Raw genomic sequence first — 18,340 nt, 5'->3', positions numbered from 1 at the left:
AGTGTACTGTTCAAACAAAATGAGAATGATTAACCTCATAAAGCTACACTGCACGTCGCTTCTTCTCCGGTAACTAGAGATCTACACAGAGGACCCCATTCCTGCTGACACAATTAGCAGAAAACAAGCTCTTCATCTGTCCCTTGGCAGCAGCAAGTCTCTGCCCAGTGCATTATCCCTAAGAGACAAGTCTGTCCCAGGCTGAGAAAAATGCTATTGATTTCATGTTTGCCACTTGTCTGAATCGCACAGCCCTTTTGTCTTCGCCGTGCTTTTCCCCTTCTATTCCATGTCTTTTCCTTTCCCTTTGATTACTTTGCTCAGCGCCCACGCCGCATCTTGCCACCTTCCCTTTAACTGTCAATCACTGGCCCCCTCCCCATCCCACTGCTTATGGCCCCATCGCTCTGAGTAATTAGAAGTGAAAGCCAAGGAAAGAGGATGCATCAGCAAGAGCAGGATAGGGGGAGAAGACATGCTCTTTGTGGTAAAAGACACTGGCATTCTGGCACCACTGGCACAAGCGAGACCGTGGTCTGGTGTACTAACGGCCGTAGCGCTCTGTAATGAGAGGGTCAATGCTGTGTGTGGCAGGCAGAGAAAGCAATTCCGGACTCTTTTTGGGACAATGAGGTTTGTTCAGCTCTGCCCCGCTGCTGATGAGTCCAGATGGTGCTCTCATTATGGAAATTTAAAGTAAGGCTGATTCCTTTTCAGCAGAGAAAGTTAACTGTGATGTATGACCATTATGTCATGTCAGGCGGCCAGAAGAACATGCAGGCTGTGCTGCTGTACTTAGTTGGAAGGAATATTCAGCACATTTCAATCACATTTACACAAGCAGGGCATTTGGTTTTTTGTTTTGTTTTGTTTAATGTAACAGAGACCAAGAGAAGAATATGACATCTTTTCAAATTGCCAAGTTATCTGCCAAATCATGGAGAACGTCAAACATAACCCAACATTTTTAAATCAAGTAATAGTGACATCCCTGATTAATATTACAGTAGTAAACTCCTGTGGTCCTAAGTAGATGAATGGCTAACTGAGAATATATACAATCCCTCTCATTTGTGCCTCACATATCGTCATAACAAGAGTTATATGTGCAGTAGGCATTTCCAGCTCCCCCACTTAGTCTTTAATGATTAATGCATGTTCTAAGGGGCTGCAGCAGTGTTTGTGCTGCTGAGTGGAATGCAGAAGCACAGCGACAGGACAAAGGGAAGGGCTACAGATAGATACAGATAGAGTCCCCGGTGTCACAGGTGCAGTTACTCACTCAGTGCTACTGTCCCAGCTCAGTCTGGGTTTCTGTAGCCAGGAGATCAGCCTTAAAAGCCCCATCAGTATGCCTCGCATCCACCTGCTCCCCCTACATTCCCCTTAGATAACACCCAGCAGTTTGGCCCACAGATACTCCACCATCTGTTTCCACATTTACAGCCTACTGTCCTTATGAGCCCCAACGGCCAGCTGAGACCACCAGGTGCCACCATCCCGAACCCCCACCAAGGGTCCTGATTAGAGCTGTCACTATCAATTTTAGATATAATTGAGAAAATATACAGATTACGTCAACACACTTAATCAAGTGATCAGAGTGATGATCGAGTCTAAATATTTAACTGGGAAATTTACATTTGTACTGAAAACATAGCCGGATATAAAACTTGAAAATAAACACCCCCTGCCAAGCAGCTGTAAATAAAGATTAAATAAATTTTTTTAAAAATGCATGAATATTAAACAGAAATGTGGAGAAATGATTAAGGACTGGTGATTCTAAAATTTGTAACTGGACTCGTGACTCTGTAAGCCTCAGCTCACGCAGGAAGTCTGGGCAGTAAGCTGATCATAGCGAGGGGCTCTACTGGGGAGTTTGTCCAGTGGGTGCTGAGTGAGAAGGCTGAAAGCATTGACTCTAATACGGTGGGACAGTATTGGGAAAGATGACAACTGGCAGTGTAGAATGTCTGTGGTTATTATGAGCGACTGTCATTGAGAGCTGGATCATATCATAGGAACAGGGCAGAGTCCAATATCACAGAGACCAGTCAGTTCTTACAAGTGACTAGTTTCGATCTGCACTACACTTTAGATGATCCTGTGCTGCACCAGAATACTCTGCCCACTCATTCATCATGGCAAGTGCTTTCCCCTATTAGGCTTCTTTCTGAAAGCACCAATTAGGAATCACTAAGGAAATCAGTTTGAGTTTTACAACAAGCAGGGTTCTTATATAAAAACAATGCAGCCACCACTCTGTAACACTTATTTGACACTTAGTTAATGAGGTGAGATAATGTCTTAGAACTCTGCATCCAGTGATTTTAAAGCATGCTACAATTAAGACTATGGCCGTGACAAATTTTCACCATTTCATAGTTGGGACCCTTATAAGTATCACTGTAAACAAGAATTAGCCTATAACCGCTTGAAAGTCAAGGCTCAAATCCAAGGATTGACTGTGTACTCCTGGTTGTGCCCTTGGACAAGGCACTTAATCCTGTTTTGCCCTAGATGGTACAACTCAGAGGCAGGAAGCAAAACAGGCAAATGTTCTGGATCAATAAATTACAACCAACACAATCAACAGTGGCAGATAAAAGAATAAAATAATCAACTTTGTCACAGTACATCACAAAAAGATTTTTTTATTATATTTTGTCAGTCTTTACACTGCCTGAGTTATTTAAAAAGGTGTTTTGTTATATAAACATGACACAACAGGATTCTGTCTATTTGAACAGAATCCTTCAGAAATATTATGCAGCTGGATAATCATGATGATACAGTCATGAACACATAATAAATGTGAATAAGAAAAAAACATAGTATATGGTTAGACTGTAAAATGTCCATCCTTCTAAAGAAGCATATCACAGTTATCAATGCAGCTTTTGTTATCATAAAAACCAAGATTCTATTCACAAACAACAGCTGTAAAACTAATAGCTTCACTGTTGACTCTATTGGGAAATGCAATGGCACAAGGTTTTTTTTCTTCATATTTTTTAGCCGAAGAAAGAAGAGACAAATGCCTCCCAACCTTTTCCAGCATCATGCCCTCTGAATTGCAAAATATGCAAAATACAAGAACATGCTTCCTTCCTCTGTCCAAAATATATTCAAATTTTTATGTGTTGTTTAAAGTGTGTTGATTTGTAAAGCAGTAAAATTAAGCAGTTCGCATTTTAAACCTCATTATGTTCAGCTGTTTAAAAGCCCAAGTGCTGTCAGCCAATGTCCTAAAACTAGACAGTCCCAGCTGATCATAGCTGCTTTTAAAATGCTCTAATCAGATCAGCGTGGACTGAGTTGAGGATGTGTGCTTTCTGTGCTCTGGTAGTAAACGCAGCGAAAGTCAAGGGATGGCTGTCATGGTGTTCTGGCAGATAACGCTTTAAAGAGGGCTCATTAGTGAAATCAGGTGTGGTGATGCTCATTAGTCTAAGTGTTGTAAATACTCAGAATAAAAACCTGTGTGGCTAGTGATGAATTGGGCTGAACAGCCTACCTTTGACCTGGTAAGTTAGACAAGTTAGATGACTGATGAGTGGCTTCAAATGGAACACTATGAGAGTCATTAGGTAGTGTAAGGTCTTGTGGAGCTACAAAGGGGTAAACACATTCACAATCCTTGTATAACATATTACAAATGGATGCTCTCTGTATCTGAAATGAAGACAGAGAGAAAAGTGCTTATGAAGTGATGAACAAAAACATGACTCATGCATATTCTGAAAAAAGTGTAACATTCTACATTATTATTCTCTAAATTTCCCCTAAGGAACAATAAATTACTGACTATCTGTAATAACTGTGCCTGCCTCTAAGTTCAGGTGAGGACACATCACTTCAGATCTGAGCTCGGTTTCTTTTCCAAAGACGAGACTAATTATGAGATTATGGTTTTCTGTCCTGCTCAATGATCAAATGCAATGTTAATCAGTCAGTATCAAGCATGAAAATTATATTCATGATATTTTGGGTTAATTTCCAACAAATGTTTAGAACTGGGAAAATGTCCATTTCAACCCATGTATTCCTGGTTGATAGAGCACAGCCAAATGAGGTTATCTCCCCACTTTCTAATTCCATTCCTCTCATTCCCCCCCCCCTGAGTTGATGTGGCAACCGGACATTAGCAGACATCTTCCCCTCACTTGCCAAATTCTGTGCAAAATGCTTACACAATCTTTTGTTTTATTGGATATTATTGAGAGCTGTGTTGATTGAAGCAGTGACTCACGCTGTTTACATTGGAGCACATGTGGCTGAACATACAGCAAGCTTCATACATGTCTAACCAAAGCTCTAACAGATATTACTTTCTCTTTTCAATCCAATAATAAGTAATCACAAGGCTAAAATCACGAAACAAATAAGTTTGAAAGGGTAACGTTTTGTTACGTGTTACAGTTAGATTCAATAAAGTTATACATCAAGAATACAAGTTTTTTTTTTACTTTTAAATCCCAAAAGTTTAAAATTAAACAGTTATATTAACTCTCAGTGCTTCAATTTTTAAATCAACTCATTTTATCACTTCTCCAGCACCTTAAAAAGATTGGATATAGTTTCATTCTAAAATTCTGAGTATCTATTTGTATCAATTTTGCAGTTTTTCCGCTAAAATGTAATAGAAAACAGTTTATTCCTTTAATAAAAGTCGTATTAACTATTACATGTTGCTGAAATATATCGCATGCGCAAATCCCACTACCAAAAAAATGTAATGGCCTATTATAAAAATGAGAGTAATTTAAAGTGGTTTTATATTCAAAGGAAAGACTGTGCCCTGTGCTTCATATTATCTGTATCTGTACGTGAAGATGGTTCTCATATAAAACACATTAGTGTCGATACCCCCTCCTTAACAGCAACAGGAGAATGGTGGCAAAATACGATTGAACGTAGTCAAAAGATCAAAAGTAACTGGCAACGTCTTGTATTTATTGTGGTGACAAGTTCACGTAGACACCCCTTCCCCCCTAATTCGTAAAAACACATACTAACGCAGACTGTCTTAAATTATGGTGAGTAAAGAATATTCGTTGGTTCTGTGACAGCTGGAGAACTGTATTCACGGCCGTTTGGAAGAGAAGCAGCGGCTGGTTACTTGAGCTTCGTGTGTGCTGTAGTCTCCAAACGAAACAACAGCCAGCTGCTTGAGAACTACTCTCGAGTGGACAGAAAATAAACATTTATATAAAAAACAATGATATAAGGAAAGGTAAAACAGAAGGCACTAACCACCCCCATATCCATCTGCTCCGCCGTTAGAGAAGGCGCCGCTCGCGCCTGCGATAAAAGCCACAGCACCGGAACCAGAACCATTTCGGGATAAAAAATAATCCAAACGTTCGGAGAATTCCACTTAAAAACGTTGACAGACTTCATTCTCCGCTTCTGGAGCCCGCTGTGTTCACGAACTGGGGTTTTCCCAACCGCATCCACCGTTTATAGCGTTCAAAACCCCAACCAGTGACATTTAGACCACTTTTCTCTCTGTACTTAATCGTCGCTAAAGAACTGCCTGATAACGGCTTACATTGTATTAAAGAGTCAGAATCTAAAACGGAAAATAATAATCTCAGCTGGAATTAGAAGAAATCGTCTTCAAATGTTTTTTTTTAGATGTGGAAGACTATTGTAGATAACCGAGTCTGACAAGGCACGCTGGACTCCTGTGGACAAGTTAACGTTACAGCCTTCTAGATTTTCAAGGTAAGCGAGCTCGGATTTAACGGTCGTCCCGCTTGAGAGGAATGGCAGGCAGAATACAAACGGTATCTCCTCGAGAAGAGAAAAAAATGTCTTCACATTTGTAGTGTTTCTTACATTTGTCACCCTATTTTTAAGAGTTTTGTTGAGAAATTAACCTTGTGAAACATGTTGGATTCCCGTAGTTAGTTACGCCCTTGTGTATTGAGCTTAGTTCCAATATAACGGTAGTTCCATTTAAAATTGTGTCCGTTACAGCAGCGAAGATTCTGCGATGCCTTCACCTCAGCACGGCAACCTCCGAGTGAGGAGCCGTGAGGGAGATGAGAGCAACTTAAGTTATGGGTTGGGAGGAGGGAGTGCGGAAAAAGCCGTTATAATGTTTTTTGTTTTCCACCTGTATTCGGTCAAGTCTCTACTTCCTGCGCTACGATTGGCTAATCATTATCGCCTTCTGGGCACGAATTGGCTAAAGTTCGTACTCATAAGCGGGCGCCGATAGTGTCAGCCAATCAAATCCCATGAAGGCAGAGCGTGTCGTAAAACGAGTAGGAAAAGAAACGACACGAAGAAAACGCTACCACAGAATTATTAATAATGTCGTGCGTATTTCAGACGCCACATCCTGCAAAAACAAAACAAGCGCGTTCACACACACACACACAAAACCCAACAAAAACTGGGTTACAGTAATTCACTCATAAAATATTTTATCACAAACTTGTAGAATCAATGAAGGATTTTTTTTTTCAATCTGCGAATTCATCTCAGACTGTTTCATATTTCAGTTTCTGATATGTATACAGTCCTTAATCGATGCTAAATTGTGCAGAGTATTAAAACCGATGCACACAAAAGTCTATAAAAGTGCTGATAGGAATCAGGGGTTGAAATAAAACTGGAACAATGTCTGGCTATTGTAGCAATTGATTAAAAATGATTGAGCTATATAATGTAATGCGCATGGTTGTTAAATACACAAAAGCTCTCTCTTCCTTATGTCCTTCAGGTCTTATAAAAGCACATTTTTGACCAAAACTTAATCTCAGAACTATTGTGAAACAAAGTCTCAGGCATTAGGAAGTGTAATCATTCTGTGAAATGGCTTTTTGTGAAGTAGCTTTTTCAGGTATTAAACACCTTGGACGCTTATCTCCAGCTCTTTGAGTGATTCATATTTGACATCAAACCAGTCCGATTTTGTTTGAGTGCAGACATTTTGAAAAAATGGCTTGATTGCTTTACAGGAGAGTTCTTACTGCCTCACAGTCAAAAATATAACATTTTCACTTTCAGTCAATATTAGTGAAAAAATAATATAATAAATAGTTAATATATATGGACACGTGGTGCCCAGCGACAGCCTTGCAGCCTGTCTGGTTTGGGTCTAGGTGGGAGTTTTGGAATGAATGAATTAATGAATTAATTCATTTTTTAATGGAATAGTGTCAGCGTCTGAGTGTCTTTCTAAACAAGACTCAAATGTTGCCTTTTGAAGTTGAAAGGGCTGGAAAGCCACACCAGTAAAATGTCTATTAAAAAGTAGCAGGACCAAACCGTGCCTCATGGAAGCTTTTAAATGAGGCTGATAAAAGAGATAAAATCCCTCCTACAGTTCCTGGCTGCAGTTTATTCCCACCTGATACCCCAATGAAATAAGACTGACATAGATATGCGGATTCTTGTAACCATCCATAACCCTCTTCTGTCCACTGAACTGACAGTTTACAGTGGGCAAGATATAAATCTCAGCCTCAATGTAAAGACGTTAAAGTACCAACTTTTCAGTTTTGGGCTTTTGTGCATTTTTGGAGCTGTGCAGTACATAATGACTAAGCACTAAGGACAATGGCTTGAGTAGAGCATGGAAGAAGCATGCAAATATTGCAAAAAAACCATCATACTGCCAAGCTAAGAGAAACAGACTTTAACAAATAGTGGACATGTGAGATTAAGTACAGACTAGCAATCATTTCTCATTTTTTAACACATTATAGAATTAGGGGGACTCAGCTTAACTCTGCAGTCATGACGGTTATCTACTGTAGGCCGTGACAGGCTCTTAGAATTAACTCCAGGCAGCGAGGACAGCAAAGCTGGAGCAGTTGCCACAGGCGATGAAAAATGACCGCCTGACATCGCAGGATGCAAAATTACACTCAGATGACAGAGAGGCGACGGGCCAAACTCTGACTTCAAACTCACATAATGAAGAACGGCGTTAAGGAACGTGCAGTGGCTCTGGAAATACGGTGTGGAAAAGCAAAAGAGATTAATGGCCAAGTGAAACTGGAGAAAAGGGGTCAGTCATGGAGGTAGGGGCAGTGCAGGTCAGGGCAAGCATGAGTGAGCAGTGACATTGATGCACCATTTGTTGTTTTGGTAGTAAACACTTGTGCCTAATCAGTGCACGCTCATGCTTGAGCAAAGCATCCATCAAGAAAGTGCTGTGACATCACTATTATGATCTTGTTCTGAGACCTAATTCAAACTGATTATACCCTTTTACTGTGCTTCCTCATCATTAGAGGCCTCAGGTTTGATGTATTGCAACATCTCCTGGATGCCACTGAAGTAAACATAGTTTGGGGGAGCACTTCTGTGACCGCTTCAGAGCATGCACTTGCTGATGGGAATTAATTTAGGCAACATAATCTTTTCATAGAATGTTTGAGCAGGCCGGCTTTCATCTTATGTCTCTTTATAGCGATGGAAACATGGCAGCATACGTAGCTGATTCTGCATGCGCCAAGAGTGGGAATAATTTATAATGTTATTTCCAAGCTGTGGAAAAATTTATATTTCTTCACACTTGAAAACATCTTATCAATATGCTAAAATATCAGTGTACCCACACTGCTGGCTGGGCCACAGCTATGGGACAAATATTCAAGTCCAAAATTCATCATTGTTGGGCTGTCTAGGCGTCTCCCAGGGCTAAATCGAAAGGCTGGTTGGGGTGTGGGGGCAGGGAGAAGGGGTTAGGGTGATTCCAAGGCCACAAGGCACAGGGCACAGAGGCCCTTTTTATGTCTGAAACACTTCCACTATTAAATATTAATTAAAGTCTAGTTTTGGATACAGTCCATGCAGCAATGCATCTTTAATTCCACCACCCTTCCATAGATGCTGTCTTTGCGAATGTTGCATGTGGTTTAGCACAGTCATGAAGGATCAGATTTTATTTTAAATTCTGATAGAAAACAACATCTAACATAACATCTAATCAGACGTGGAAACAGCAAGAAATACAAAGACAGGGAATACAGTTTATCACTCAGCTTTTCACAGGTAAAAGTGGGTTATCGATATATAACGGGACTTAAGTCAATGCTATAGCAACTTCAGTTATGAAAATGATGTGACAGAGCGATGTAAACAAAACCCCATGCCCCCAGGGCAAATTTGCTGAGTTTTCAGTTTTTCCTTTTTAAATCAATAGTAAAACACACCCTCTGATTTTATGTTACAAAGTCATACAGAACGGTGCTCAGTGTCTGTTTTGAATACTAAAGGGGGAAGCCTTCACCTAATGGTTAAAGGACTGGGTTTGGCACTGGAAGGTTGCTGGTTCGATCCCCAGGACCGGTGTGAACATCCATGGCTGAAGTGCCCTTGAACAAGGCACTGAACCCCCAAAATGCAATAGTGTGTATTTGTGTTCACTGTCACAGATGGGTTAAATGTGTAAGACACATTTTGTTGTACATTTAACAATGACAAATAATTACACAATACTTTTTTTAAAGACAGTCCCTAGATCGTTTGGCCAAGGTAAAGTGAAAATTAGAAATAAAATCCATGCATTATTACTCCTCCAGACACTCTTATTGTAAGTGACGTATTGCTTGTTAGCCATGATTCTGGGGCCAGCCATGGTTTAATCTTTAGAGACGCAGGCTTAGAACTTGTTTAAACCCCACAAATTACAGGAAAATGGCTGATGTACCCTTGGCTGTTTCTCAATTCCTTGAGTACCCCCAACTACTCCCTGGGTGCAGGTGGTGGCCTCCCGTCACTTCAAGAGTGTGTTTCACTGCCATTAAAGGAACACTATGTAATATTTCTACCTTAAAAGTACAGCTTCTAAATGATTGTAATGTTTCACAGAGCTGTAATAGGGAGGATATAGCTTCTGTTGCGGCTACGCTGGGTCCTCTACTGGTTTACTGCACTTCTGAATCACGGGGTGGTGGACTCTCACGAGAAATGGGTAATGCTTAACGGCACATGAAGTGGATGGTTGCCTAGCTACAAAAAAATCTAGCTCTGTATTCCTGGTACGGCCTTTATAAATCAGAGAGAGCAAGGATGTTAAAAGAGAGAGATAGAAAATGAGCGGCCGTACAGTAGTTAATACTGGACTGAATTTACACAGTAGTGTGAGCTGAAACAGACATCAGGACACAAGTTGGAGCAGTAAGTATTTGAAGCTCTTTTTTTCATGTGTTGCGGTGCTAGTTAATGATAGTTTTGTTGATGAAAGTGTTCTAATCAGTTTTTGAGAGTTATTGAGCAGTGAGCCAGGGTTTGCACCGCTAACTTCAGCCGGATGAGCTCACTTTTTCAGATTAGACATCGATTCTGGTAATAAGTGCTCTACCGTCAGTCGCGGTGGATATAGTGGCTAGTGTATCACCAAAGTTACACTTTATGGTTGTAATAACATGTTTCAGTGTGTATTGTGAGTGATATATGGGTTGGTTTTATCATGTAGTAAACATTATTTTATTCAGTTACACACATTCCCCTGCTCAAAATCAGCTGGAGCCCCAGAGCCATTGGCTACTTTTTTAAACATCACTCGATGAGTGAGTGAGTAAAAGTGTGTGTGTGTGTGTGTGAGAGAGAGAGAGAGAGAGAGAGAGAGAGAGAGGTGTGTTTTTGTCTGTGAAAAAGTGAAAAAGGGACAGGGAGAGTGTGTGTGAGTCAGGTTTGAGTGAGTGAGCCGGTAGTGTTTGAGTGAGCGAGCGAGGGAGAGAGAGATGTGTGAGAGATGTGTGATTTCACTACTGTACTGTAAATGTGAATTACATTCAGCAGCAGGTAGGTGGTGCTCTGGAGACAAAAAAGCAGTGTATTCCTTTAAAGCTGAAGAAAAAAAAATTGCACGTTGTACATTGGCAATAAAAGCAGGTTTATCACACTTTATAACACATGAAGTATGCTAATAGTCTTGCCCACAGTTTTATATAAAAGCATGGTGCTCCTGCCAAACTTAAAAATTGAACCACAATCTGCCAAGTGAAAAACTGTTAAGTTATGCGATCCAAAAAACTAAAACAGCATTTTAGATTTCTTTTTTATTATTATTTTCCAGTGCATTTTCCTGCTGGTAGAAGGGGGCAATTAAATTTCATGACGCACTCTCCTCCCCGCTTCACGAAAGAGCAAGATGATATTGCATGATAAACAGGAGTGAAGAGTGGTATTTTGCAATAACGATTCGTGTGCTTTATCACTGGCAGCGGTTGTCCATTTTAGCCTTGTGGAACAGCTTATCATCAGCCAAACGCATGCTTACGTGCGCTCACACAAAGCCTGCACAAGATTTCTCAAGCCTTAATGATTCTAGAAACCTTGACAACTCAGAGCAGACAAGAAAATAAAATAAAAACAAACAAGAATGCAAGGCAAGAAAGGCCAGGAAAGACCACTGAGAGTGCTCCCATGGAAGAAAGAAATACTGAGCATCCTTACCTTAAAAGGTTGAGGTATTTAGCACTCCAGTGATAGGTGTTAGCACTTTTCATCTGTAAAGACCAAGAGGCTCAGAATGTACAAGTGAGCATTCAGGGAGACTGAACTGACACCCAATTAAATATACATATATTGCCAGAAGCAAACTCCTTCGACTGAAAAGACCGCATATGTTTCTGAAATACAGAGCTGCTTTATTTTCTAGCCCTCATTACTGTGGCATTTCAAAAGCCATCACAGAGAAAGATAGCTCTGTTTCAAAGGCATGATCAGCACAATTACCAAAATACAAAGCACTCACAATTGAACAGTGTGGCATTTTCTTTTTCTTTAAGAAAACAATTGTAAATTGTGCTGGTGCGCAAAGAAAAAAGCCAACAAATAATTCAATTATGTCGGGGGGGTGGTTTAATGGTCGAGGGTGTGATAATAGAGGTGGGTTATAGCTATGATTAATAAAAGTCATGTAACTGTTCAAAGTCCAGGGCCTGGTGCTCGCTTGATGCAGAAGTGTGACACAGAGAGGCAGATGACTGTTAATTATTCTGTCCATTGGCGCTAGTCCTGGTTGTTGATTGAGCTAAAACAATATACACAGCTCCTGATTTTCACCAACTGCTAACATGGCAGAATCAATCAAAAGAACATCAGCTTCCAAACTGACAGAATGGAAAAGCAGAGCACATGGCAAAAAGAGGGGCCATCCATTTCTATTCAAATCAACAGAAGCCTTGACAAGAGCTGACACTCATCTTACAGATGCAGGGACAATGCTTATCTCTCTTTATACTCTATATTAAATCAGTAGAATTTGCACATACCGGTTTGGCCTTACAATGCAACTGTAGACCTTGCTGGAGCACTGTAGAAAAGACTCTTAATGGTATGCACCACATGAGACTCGGGGAAAGGAGAGAGAAAAATTCTGCTTTTAATCTACGCCCTGGCATAAGAGGGGGAAAGTGCTACAGGAAAAAAAATGAGAGCATTAAGTACAAATTAATTATCATTTGAACAGATGCTGAGGTCAACCCAAAACAGTACAAGCTGCCTTGTAGAAACCCATAGCTCTTTTATTAAATCCAACTAGACTAGGTAATAAATCAATGACACAGCAGTACCATCCTTTAAACGGCCTCTCTCTGTCTCTAGGGAAGACCTCCTGGGATTCAGCTTACATGCTTAAATCAGATCTGTATAAACTCTAATCTGAATTTCTAATGCAGTCTACTTTTTCCCTGTGTTTAAGGCCCAGACTTGTTGTTTGCTCAATATCTGCGTGAGACTTTGTTTACCATGCTATGTTTTAAGCCCCCCACCCCTCCAAAAAACTGGTAGAGCTCTAAATCGACAGCACCAACATGCCCTAAAGGGGAATCCCATCAGACAGGCTAAGATTATAGTTATAAGACACACACACTCACAAACAGGCAGAAATGTCAACTGGGCATTAATTAAAGTTTGGTGTAACTCCAGGTCTCATGGCAGTGCACTGGGGTGTGTGAAAATGAACGGAAGTGGAAAGCAAACAGCTCAAGGACAGAGGTACGTTTTTGTGACATGAGAAATAAATCAAAACACCAGTCCCTTGAAAGAGAAGCCAAGTCCACAGTTAATGAAGGCTGTTAAAGCTATACTTTAGTCCTATATGCTTCTCCTGCGGCAACAGAACACGTGAACGGACCTCAGATAATATTAAACAGGCGGCTGGGAGAGGCCTAAAGAGAAACCGCTGCAGATATATGTGAACATCCACACCGCAGCTGCTATGGTCGTTAAAACTGACCCTCACTATTTTTCATTCAGAACAGTTTCCTTCCCTCTATTTGCATTCAGTCCGGTGCAGTGAAGGAAAAAGACACTTTATCTTAAAGCACCTGGCTCTCAAACCATTGACTTCGATTTTTTGGGTGCAGCACGGTGGTTTGAAGAGAAGCTATTGTTATCAACCTGTCAGGCCTCCTTTTAGTTTACCCACTCTGTGACACAGAGAGTGGTCCGAACAGGCCTCTCTGCAGCGGGATGGAATAATGGCAATGAGAGTGATTCTGCTGAATGCCTCTGTGGTCAAGGACCCATTCCTTACCTGCAGCTGCAGTGTTAAGCCATTACTACAAACTCTCACACCTCAAACACCTTCAAGAGGCTGTCATTCAACTGCCACAGAGATGTTGACCCCAGCTGAATTCCAGTGGTTACTGTATTTTTCAAACAACATCACGTAATAAAATATCAGAAAGTCAGATATTAATTTAAGCAATAACACAGGAGGGGGAGTGCTGGTATACTGAATATCAGCACGGCTGTGGTTTGGTCATCGGTGTGGGGACACAGGCTGGTTACAGCTGAGTTAATATACAATATCACAGCCCAACACTGAGTGTGATATTGCTTTCATGCAATGGTTCTACCATCTCCATTTAATAACAGTAACAAGCAACAGATTATGATTTATTTAGTAATTTATTTAGATCTACCCACACAAATAGTTCCACCAATGGACTCAAACTGGACTACTGACGAGCTACACAGACATTTTTCTGCACACTAGCTTGTAGGTCTACCGATGACATGTCGTTTTATATCCTGTATCTTTAAAAGACTGTGTTCAGAGAGAATTGAAGCAGCAGAGTTGATTCCACAAAAAAAAACTCCACACGGAAAAACCATGAACCATCTGCCTGTGACAACTTTAGCAAGTGGAGAAGAAAAAGCAGATTTTTGTATTGGCAGTGTTTATGGGTTTTTTCAGCTCAAACAGAACATCTTTAGACTCTATCCATGAGGATCCTCAGCAGAAAACGGAGCTCTGCAATGGAACTAGTGGAGACACAGAGTCTGCATCCTACTATAGATATAAAGGAGTTTTGAGTGAAATCTGCTCTGCTGTCGGAACACAGCTTAACAATTTAAACCCACCCGGAGTGCAAGGAAGCTTTTGCTACTGAAGAGCTCCTCTTTAAAATTCCCTCTTGTGATACTGCTAACAGTTGATAGAACACTCCTGTAAAGCAGAGTGATACATGTAGAGTTAGTGCCAGTGCTGCTACACTCTCTATATCAGTACTCAATGAATATCTCTTGTCCAATCAAATCACTTGGTTGGAACTAACTTTGGTATAATTCACAACAAGAAGGACTTCATTCATGAATATATATATATACAATTAGTTCTGCAACGCAGCTGAAATTGGGATATAATATGTAACTAAACAAAGTAACCTAATAAAATGTGAAATATTTAATACTTATTCAAATTAATAACCAAAAATTGCATTATAAATGTAAATGTAAGTAAACATAGTAATATAAATTCTGAGTGTCTGCTATTAGTCCTTTAACGAAAAATAACAAATATTCAGAAAGTCTGATATTAGTTACATGATGAATCATACACACTATGACGGCTAAAGCTCCAACAACAGCTGGGAAAAAGCCAGAAGCGGGAGTCCAGATGGAGCAAGGGCTGGGCCTGTGTTCATGTCCTTTGTGTACCATGCTTTTATCCCTAATTGCCTTAATTTAAAAGCTCTTCTGAGTCCCTTCTTCCCAGATGAGGTTTGGGTGTATTGTAATCAGAGAAAAGAAATTAAAGGCCTTCTGTATGTCGGTATCCAGAAGATTGGATCAGACGTGTCAGTTTTAGTGGAGCAGAGGTTGGGAGGTGGAGTGGGGGTGGGGGTGCGGGGGTATGGACAGGGTCTGATTTATGGCTGCGGCGAGGTGTACACCTCAGCCATTTTCCTCAGTGTCACGCTTTCTCCTTCCTCTGATAACATGCCAGCGGCTAATGCGGAGGCAGCAGACATGAAACCAGAGGGGCTTCAGCACAATACTTCAGCACAGTGGAGCTGCCATTCACACTGACTGCACAATCAATACCTAAACACTTTCTAGGCATTGGCCTCTGGCTGCTCTGAAAACCCAGATGCAGCAATAGCAAAGCAGCCAAACGTAAGGGTCAGTCCCTGGCCTCTGACATCAACGGATGTCCCGGTATTGTGGCATATTTAATCTGAGAGATATTTCCTTGTCAAGAGAATCTCCTGGAGATCGGCTTAAGGTAGTGTCAATTATTAGCTATAAACTGAGTGTTCTTTCATTCATTAAAAAGAAATAGACATTCATAACACATCTGCCTGCTTTCCAGGAACAAGGCATGTTAGTAAATTGTGTTGTATAGGCCTCTGAAGTCATGGCATTCTGTAGTTGGTATCATGACCATATCAGGAAGTCCAGGTCTAAGCTGAATTCTGAAGCTCTTTTGAAGAAATAGCATTAAAAAACCCTACATACATTATGAATTATGAAGTTGTTAATAATGAACATAGGAATAATGCTTGCACAAACCTAAGCCTTGTATTATATAAGAGATTCATCTACTAAGCCTGTTGGCTGCTACTACCACAGCAGTAACTAGCACGTTTGACAGACCCTCCTGATATATGTGGTACTGCAATGATGTAATGTTAATTCAGTGCTCAGTGCTGTTAGATCTCATGTTAGCAATATTCATACTTCGGCTCGTTAACAACTGTGTAAATCTAAGGATGTGACATTGAGAAAAAGTGCCCATATGGCAAATAAATCAGCTATATCAGTTATAAATTAGTTATTTCCACACAGAACAAAGCTTAAACCAGAGCTCCTTACATGGGCATGATGCCAACTGCAGAATTCTTCTCTTCGGAACTCAGTTCATTCAGACTTAGACATTGCTCAAATGTCCTTGATCACAACATTTCAAGCTTTGTCCATAAAAATGCAGAGCTGTTGGACAGCATGGAGTTTCTTCCCCTTTAAACGACATCTTTGGACGTACTGAATCAGACTTTGTAAAAACGCATTAACTGTAACCACTGCAGTAGCTAATGTGATCATAGATGGTGTTCCACTCACTGAAGTCTGCTATTATCACTGTATAATATAAAGGTATTAAAGTAGTTAAGCATCACACTGAGGCACTATTTCTGTATTAGCTTAAGAGTTCCCTAAAACAGGCATCACCAAATGGCAGACCTCCACCTAATGACCTTCTATCCGGGCCCATTAGCAGTTGGTAATAAATTAATGAAAATTAGTTATAAACATCATGGAGATATATTTTTTTCTGATGGTGTTGATGGACAGCAAGCACAAATAATCTTTTAAATACATCAATAACTTAACTCTGCTGAGCCAATCATTTTTTACAGTGTGGCCAGTTAGCTTAAGAGAGAGAGAGAGAGACGTGAGAGTGAAAACAGCACGACTTGCTCCAAAACAGGTACAAAAACAACCTTATAAAGATTTTATTCCTCCTGTAGCCAATTCTAAACCAGTGTGTCTCTTATTTACGAAAAATGGCATTAATCAAAAACTCCACTATGAGATGAGAAGCACAAATCCTGAGGTTTGGACATTATTTGCATCTAGATCACACTGACTTTTAAAAGAATACCCCTGCCTTCAAGATATACCCGACATCAGCTTTCCTGAAGGTGGTCCAGACCGGCACAGTACAGAGTTCCTGGTTTTTAGTACTGAAGTGTACTGACGTCTGTACAGATCTTCATTTTTCATTATAAACTGTGTTTTGCAGACCTTGTTAAATGAAGCTGGGATTCACATCAAAACAACAAAACAATTCCAACCAGTGACTAAAGACTCTCGCTGTATTTGCTGGAAATTAATCCTCTCATTTTTCACATAAAGATAATTAAGATGCAGGCAAATTTGTGCCATTTTGCAGATTAAGAGGGATGAATGTAGAGGCAATGAAATGTTCTTCTCTCTGTTGATTACTTTGTTAATCTGCTGTATATATTTGTTATGGGCCTACATCCAACGTTATTATGGCAGTTTCTTTTTGTCCCCGAGTTCTTGCTAAAATATTCCTGTGATTTATGGACTGAAAAACTGCCATATTCTAATGTTGCGAACCATATCCCAACTTCTCTTTACCTGCAACAAATGAATACAAAAACCCCTGTGAACCTTTATATTACACTAGACAATGCTAAGCTAGCCAGTGGTCATGGTGACTATAGGTCATGTGTAGCTGCTTCAGGGTGTCCCAGTTAAATTAATGCTTATACCTGATGAGATAAATTATACATTTATATAAATTTTTTACAATATAAACGATAAACCCCCAAATCAGAAAATGTTTAAAGCAGAGAGTTCTAAATGAACTTGGACAGAGGAAAGTTAGAGCAAATAATGAGGTCAAATATTGAATGATGTGACATTGGACATCTGTTTTGATCAAAAGCAGCATCCATGAATAGCCTTGTTCTTTAGGAATGCACAGAAAACCGAAACTAACAAATACCTGAAAAAATGTATTAAAATGGTTAAGAAAATAAAGTTGTGCTTAACGTAATAACATTTTTCAAGAAGTCTGGAGGAGTGCATAAGGTACGAGATTACAAAGCCTGAATCACCGTGATCTCTGACCCTTTAGACACCACTGCTGCAAGAACTATTATTCATTTAAAGTTGATAAAATACCACAGGCTCAGAATTACATTGATAAACCTCTGTCAAACACTACACTATGTAGTTACGCCCACAAATGCCAGCTATAGATGTACTGTGCCAAAAAAGAAGCTTTATGTTAACTGTGTCCAGAAGTACCATTGACTTGTCTAGGCTCAGAGGCACCTGGGACGGACCACTGCACAGTGGCAGTGTGTTTTGTGGTCAGATTAGTCAATATTTCCAGTCTTGTTTTGGAAGAAATAGACACTGGGTGCTCTAAACAAAACAAGAAGAGGACCATCCAGTCCATCTATGGCTGTGAAAAAAAGAGGCTGGATTGGCTTGCACACCTTTAGGAAGAATATAATGAAATTACATCTAAAAGGCTTCATCACTCTGTTAGCTAAAAAGTGTTTTTAAAAGTTTAAAAGTGTCGATATTAAAAATA

General features: G+C 40.1%; 1 protein-coding gene across 1 annotated transcript in view; it reads right to left on the bottom strand.

Moving 5' to 3' along the window:
* Nucleotides 1–6,008, bottom strand: part of mmp17a (matrix metallopeptidase 17a) — a 78,503-nt gene extending 72,495 nt beyond the window's left edge. The window contains exon 1 of the mRNA XM_066645942.1: nt 5,260–6,008. Within this exon, the coding sequence (XP_066502039.1) occupies nt 5,260–5,406 (147 nt within the window). The 5' untranslated portion in view covers nt 5,407–6,008. The remainder of the gene's footprint in view (nt 1–5,259) is intronic.
* Nucleotides 6,009–18,340: the final 12,332 nt, after the last annotated feature.

Source organism: Hoplias malabaricus, chromosome 15 (assembly GCF_029633855.1).
Source record: "Hoplias malabaricus isolate fHopMal1 chromosome 15, fHopMal1.hap1, whole genome shotgun sequence".
Lineage (NCBI taxonomy): Eukaryota > Metazoa > Chordata > Actinopteri > Characiformes > Erythrinidae > Hoplias > Hoplias malabaricus.
The sequence above is the reverse complement of the archived record's forward strand: the minus strand, read 5'-3'. Positions and strand labels throughout refer to the sequence as shown.